The 6,895-nt window shown below is 46.5% G+C and overlaps 1 protein-coding gene across 1 annotated transcript; it reads right to left on the reverse strand.

Annotated features, from left to right (window-relative positions):
• Positions 1–228: 228 nt before the first annotated feature.
• LOC142132755 (histone H3) lies at positions 229–693 on the reverse strand. The gene has a single exon (XM_075194440.1). It carries the CDS (start codon positions 689–691, stop codon positions 281–283), a length of 411 nt encoding a protein of 136 aa, XP_075050541.1. The 5' UTR covers positions 692–693; the 3' UTR covers positions 229–280.
• Positions 694–6,895: the final 6,202 nt, after the last annotated feature.

The following is a 6,895-nucleotide window of genomic DNA, read 5'->3' on the forward strand; positions in this document are numbered from 1 at the left end:
TTAGTTACTCTAGGAATCAGTATAGACCCAGGCAATGTTTCGTCCTGCACCGAAGGGAGAACTGTTGTTAAAATGAATTTTAGGGACGTTACAGTAACACTTAAAAAAACGGGATAACTTTTAAAACAGGTTTTAGATCTCAACATGTATAAAGCACCCGCCCCTCCCAGGTCATATAATGTCGGAAAGCTGGGTAGATGGGAGGATACAGCTCGTTCGAATGCGCATTTGGTGGCTCTGAAAAGAGCCTTTGTGCTGTGTACGTAGGAGGGACGAGTATCTATGCTCTCTCCCCTCGGATCCTGCGGGCCAGCTGGATGTCTTTGGGCATGATGGTCACTCTCTTGGCGTGGATGGCGCACAGGTTGGTGTCCTCGAAGAGCCCCACCAGATAAGCCTCGCTGGCCTCTTGCAGAGCCATGACTGCTGAGCTCTGGAAGCGCAGGTCGGTCTTGAAGTCCTGGGCGATCTCACGTACTAAGCGCTGGAAGGGCAACTTGCGGATCAGCAGCTCGGTGGACTTCTGGTAGCGGCGGATCTCTCGCAGAGCAACAGTGCCGGGACGGTAGCGGTGAGGCTTCTTCACGCCGCCAGTAGCTGGGGCGCTTTTCCTGGCAGCTTTGGTCGCCAGCTGCTTGCGGGGAGCTTTCCCGCCGGTGGACTTGCGAGCGGTTTGCTTAGTTCTAGCCATTATTCAAAATTATAATGAATATTAAAGACGGCAGCTTAACAATCCTATTTATACATAGCGCTGCACGATGATTGGATGAGTTAAGCATTCCCCCCTCCTTTGATTGGCTTAAAATAAACTGTGGACTATTTCAAATTAACCCGCCAGTAGTAACGTACTTCCCAGATCAACGGTATACTAAGTCTTATTAGCAACTCGGGAATGAATTTGAGCGGGAAAGCATTACTTTGTTTCCACGCAGCGTTCAAACAGATGTTATATTTACTGTGTGGGAAAAACAGCCACCATTAACCCCATGCTCACCACCAGTTATTGGGATCCGCCGATCATTTGTTGCCACCGAACAGCCAGAAATTGCAGTCAACACTTTCTTCACATTTTAGTTTTTTCTTATTTTTATTGGTATTCTCTTAAAACTAAGCCGATATCAATCCATCACACAAGTACCCAGCAGCATCAATAAAGGTCCAGTACCCGTTGGAGTCCCCCTGTTCTCTGAAATATGCCAGTCACACTTCTCCAAAATGCTCCACGTGTATAGTATAACCATGTATGTCACCGTGCCATTAGAATATGGTCTCTCAGGGTTATATCATAGGACAAAAGGTTTCCCTTTCTGAGGCAGGTGATAGCTTGGCAAATAAGGTTGCTTTTGGGCCAGTCAGTAAGCTGGCAACAAACATGGGCTATGCGTTACCCTGGTATCCTCACAGATGCCAAGCAATATAGAGCAGACAGATTACCTTTTATCCAGAGACACATAAAATAACACAACTTAAGTTTTCACATGTAACATAATTTGTGGGCAGTGTTAGAGCACAGTTACAATCTTTTTGTTCCTTTTTAAGCTAAACTGTGGTCATCATAAACACGCACAACTCTTTGTTCCCTCATGCTCCCCTCCCCTTCTCATATACCCCTCCTCCACTCCATGCAGTCCTTCCATTCCCTCTCCTTTATCTACCCTCTGTCTCTCACCATGGGGTATATTTAAGAAAGCATGATAGTGCTCTTACCGGCAAATTAAGCTTCCTGGGTGTCCTCCGCAAATTTATGAAAGGTGCATTGCAGCAGATATCGTGGATATCTGCTGCTTTGCACTCATCTTCGTTTTTAGGAGTAGTTGACATTCAACAGTATGGTGACTGCTCCCAGCTCAAATCTAACAAGTTCCGAAAAAATCCAATGCTGTCATCTCTGCTCCGAAGAGCAGAGCTGGGCAGCGCATGTGTGGAGGGATCACAGGATCCCTCCCTGTCACTTACAGCTCTATCTCTGCAACGATAGTTGCAGAGACAGAGCAGGGATCTCTGTGCGCATGTGCAGTTCTTCGAAATGCACATGCGCAATTGAAGGATGAAGAGAACGAGGAGTAGATCCGGAGACAGCGCTTCCGAAGAGGGGGGGTAAGTATGATTTTTTTGTAATCACAGAAACAGCAGTTTTTCGAAACAGCTGTTCCTATGATCTGTTGTTCATAAATTTGAGAAATAGTTCAATCCTTATCCATGCGATAAGGATTGATAACTATTTCTCACTTTTGCCGATGATTGATAAATGCGCCCCATGTCTCCTTGCTCAAGTCCTATACCCATCCTCACCCCCAGCTCCCCCCGTCCTACCCTAATCACAACCCACCTCCCCGCTCAAGTAACCCTGCCAATCTCATCCATATCTCCCCACTTCCCTCCCTCGCTTTCTCCTGTGCCCTCTGGAACTGCAGTGTCATGTGCAATAAACTGCCCTCTGTCCGCAACCTCTTCATCTCCATCTCTCTTAGGGGTCTATTATTACCCTACGCTTTTTCAGTATAAACTTTTCAATCCCCATCCCATAGATGCGGATTCAAAAGTTTCTCAAATTTATTAACTCTCCGTTGGTGCCCCCTTTGGTTCCTTCCACTTACCTTGTCTTCCGATCAGCACCTGTAAGACAAGAGAGACAGCACAATGACAGCCCTTCCCAACACCTCTGTTACTTACCCGATCCAGAGGGACCGCTATGGAACTCACCACACCGGACGTTACCTTAGACCGACCACTCTCACGTCCTGAGACGCTGTGCCCCACAGGCCTGCGCCCGCGGCCGTTAAGCCCGTCTTGTCCTGAACTTGGGTGCCCTTCCGGACGGATGGATGGGGTTCTATAAACCGCTCCAGAACTCTTCTTAGTACCTACTTAGGAACCGAGTGTTCCGTACTCTACGTCAGGTCCTAGCGTCCTGCTAAAAGAGTAATTGGTACTCACTTGTTCCGCGCAGGAAACTCAGCTTGACCCGCCTTCTTCGGGTCTTCCAGGCTCTCCAACCGCCGGCGCCTCTTCTCCTGTTTGGCGCTGTCAAAGGCTGCTTTGCGGGGGCGCTCTTAGCCCTTACAAGGGCTCCCCACCGACGATCTCTGCTCCGGCGTCTTGCTTGAAGTCTTCGGGCATCAGGGTAGCTCACAGCCCTTACAAGGGCTGCCTAACGCTTCCGCCGCTGCTGGACGTCTGGACGCGCCGCTGCTGGACGTCTGGACGCGACGTCCTCCTACTTCCCCTCCGCCGCCGCACAGCCCTCGCGTTGGCGCCCGGCGACAGAAAAAGCCGCGGGCACACTGACGATATCAGCCGTTGCCGCGAGCCCTGATTGGCTAGCGGTGGCACCAGTAGTTTGAATGGCCGGAGGCGAGCCAGGATTGGTTCGCCGACCCGGCCGCTGATTGGCCAGCAGCGGGAAGTAAGCCGGGATTGGCTCATTTGCCCGCTGCCACCGGGACCTTTCCAGGGAGGAATGAATACTCACCGCTGGACTGGTGAGTAGCTTTGTCCTGCGCCTCCCTCTCGGCCGCCTTGTCGCCGGGGCACTTCTCCACACTGCTCACCCCTCTTTCAATCCCTTTGCGCATGCTTCGACCGGTGACCTCGGGCATGCGCACAGAAATCCCTGAATGAAGAACATGCGGAAAGTGACATGGAGGGATCATGTGATCCCTTCACACATGCGCTGTGCAGCTCTGCTCTTCTGAGCAGAGCTGTTTTCAGTGAAAGTTTTCAATCATGTTAATGTTCGCCAGCTTCAGATGGCGTATATTAACATGGTTGAAAGCTAAGTTTCGGTCACTGTTGCATAGAGTTACTGAGCACTTCCCATGCACTGTTATGGGGAGTGCTCAGTAAAACGATGAGAGATGCAAAGCAGCAGATATCTGAGATATCTGCAGCGATGCTAGAATAATACATAGTAATTTAGCCGATAATCCTCGAAAACTGTTGTTTTCGAGGATTTACCGCTAAATTAAAAGACGGATAGCTTTGATAAATAGGCCCCTCTACCTTCTAGCCATCACTGAAACTTGGCTCTCTTTTTCCGACACAGCTTCCCCCACTGCTCTCTCCCATGGGGGCATATACTTTAACCCATTCCACCAGACCGGATGACCCTCCAGGAGATGGAGTATTGACATTACCATAACTAGCCATTTTAGTGCCCTGGACGAGACAGGGAACCGGCGCCCCCCATCTAAGTGGGAGTGCCAGTCGTCGAGTGGGCGTGATCAACCTTATGTGGGGGGCGTGGCTAGCGCTTTACAAGTTCTAGACCGCACTGAAGCCCCCTCCCTCCCCATTCTTCTCGGTCTGGCTTTGTAAGGATCTTTATGTAATAAGCCTCCATAGAATCAAAGTACTTTAAATGCAGATATCACATGCTAGCTGTATAAAAATTAATTGGTTATTGAAATAAAACTCACTGAAACAAATTAAAACATAAATGTAACGGTACCATCTGTATCACACTGCCCAATCATCACACTGTGCCCTCCATCACAGTTTCTCCTTTATCACACCGTGCCATGGAGCCATCTTTATCACAGTGGCCCCCTTATCACCACCACCCGAAATGAATATATATATATATATATATATATATATATATATATATATATATACATACATACACATATATACACACACATACAATATAAAGAGCCTCCTAGTGTCCGCCATACCTTACAGAGAGCATTCCTGTGACCTCCATACAATACAGAGAGCATTAGTTTGATCACCATACAATACAGAGAGCATTCCTATGACCCCATACTATACAGAGAGCATTCCTATAACCACCATACTATACAGAGAGCATTCCTATGACCGCCATACTATACAGAGAGCATTTCTATGACCACCATACTATACAGAGAGCATTCCTATGACCACCATACAATACAGAGAGCATTCTTATGACTGCAATACAGATAAATACCTCACCTGAAATTAAATCAACTAATTGGCTGGAATAATCATATGACTGGATGGTCGCCACTAACATTACTAAGTGACGCTAGTAAATCAGACAATTCGCTTATACAGTCACATGACCGGACGGTTGCCATCAACATCGTTAGGCGACGTCAGCAAATCAGATTATTGGCTGATGCAGTCCCATGACCGGACGGTTGCTATCAATGTCGCTGAGTGACGTCAGCAATTATGGGAGGATTTTCCCATTTATAAAGCCAATTAACACACATCCCGGCTTGCCTCGAAAAAGCCTCTTAGCGAAACGCGCGTCAACGGACGCTGCGTATGCTACTCATGATAGATTTAGATTGTGAAAGCATTTAAGATTATCTAGAGAGACAACCAACTACTAAGTAGCTATGAAGTGATGCTCATTAGATATAGCGCTTTTTCATTGAAGTAATGTGTGAATGAGAATTCCAAAAAAGTAGCTCTGTATGAATGATATCTATACTAAGGAACAAGTAAATATATACTAGATAGAAAATCAGTCCCTAAAACGTGGAGTGAATGAAGTTTTGAGTATTATATACATGTACCAATGACAATAATTGAGCTATACAAATACTCTAGAAATAGACATTTGGGGGGAAAAACTTTTACTCAATAGTAATGGTTTGATGTGGATTGGATTAACAATTCCCACTGAAACTTTATAAATAAGCAACTTCTTTTGCTGCAGTAATTGAGCAACATTAGCTCTGAATAAATATCACTTGTTCTGAAATACAAAAATACTTCTTACCAAACAGACTTTAAAAAAAGTGGACCTGTAAAGTATAACTAGAAATGGATAACTGAGTTCTATATTTCACTATATTTCAAGGGTCCCGTATAATACGTTCATACCATATATAGTGACTATTGGTACAATATAATATATCACTTATAGGACGTCATGCCGCCAATGACCAAAGGTGGCAGACATCCCAGTTAATCCAATTTGTTCTCTTTAGTACATTTAGAAGTATCAGCTATACTTCAGAGTAGCAGCGCAGCAAGGTATTTTTTCCTGTTTCTACCTTCTTAACAGTACATATTAACCTGGTAAATACAATTCACATTCTATTTTAATATTTCGCTACAGGCCTACGAGAAAACACTCTCCATATAATAAATAAATAATATACTTTTGAATGCAAATTAATAAAGTTATATATTTAAAAAAATTCTGGCCATTAGAGTGCCTCTATTCTAAGACACACTTTTATTTTTCTCCTTTTTTGTCAATTGTTACCTCGCCAGCTGACTGATACTGAGGGCCGCGACTTGCATGTCCCTTGCAGCGAAGTCCATACCTTCTTGCGGTGGTTCCTGGTGAAAACCATGGGCGTGTTAGACTCTGCGCCTAAGTACTCAGTAGCGCCAACTGCTGGCAGGTATCATCAATTCCACCTAGTGATTCTGACAAACGTAGTCTCTCCCTGACCCCTAGTTGGTTTGTGGTTAGGTCCCTGGTGGATCCGCTGGTAACAGTGTAAGAGTGCCCCACCATAGCCTCACAGTTGGAGTTGGTGGGAGGCTGGGTAGTGTCATTACAGGTGACGTTAGGACGCAAGGAGTCAGGAGCTAAGGAGATGAGTGATCAGGTGAGTAAAACACTAAGTCCCCTTTTTCAGAACGGGCTCCCACCTTTTGGTGGGTGGAGTACTTGGGCGGGATTGTTCCTAGGCCCTCGTACTCTCGGCGCCGAAGTATTAGACTAGAGCAAAATAAGGTGTCGGCAGCCGGGGTAGAGTCAGTGTCTCTGACTCGCAGCCGTCACCTCGGACATTGCCCTTTCGTCGAAGGGTAGTAGAGCCTCCAGTTTGTTTCCCCGTGCAAGGGTCGTACCGGTGGCGTGCAGGAGGAGGAGGAGCAAGGCGAGCCTCAGATCATGGGAGGTGGTTTTCCATAGTATTCCCTCGGGATCAGGTGAGTAACT

Source organism: Mixophyes fleayi, unplaced genomic scaffold, assembly GCF_038048845.1.
Source record: "Mixophyes fleayi isolate aMixFle1 unplaced genomic scaffold, aMixFle1.hap1 Scaffold_3665, whole genome shotgun sequence".
Classification (NCBI taxonomy): Eukaryota; Metazoa; Chordata; class Amphibia; order Anura; family Limnodynastidae; genus Mixophyes; species Mixophyes fleayi.

Excerpts from the sequence above, each read along its gene's own strand:
- LOC142132755 (XM_075194440.1), bottom strand. The coding sequence starts at position 691 with ATGGCTAGAACTAAGCAAACCGCTCGCAAGTCCACCGGCGGGAAAGCT.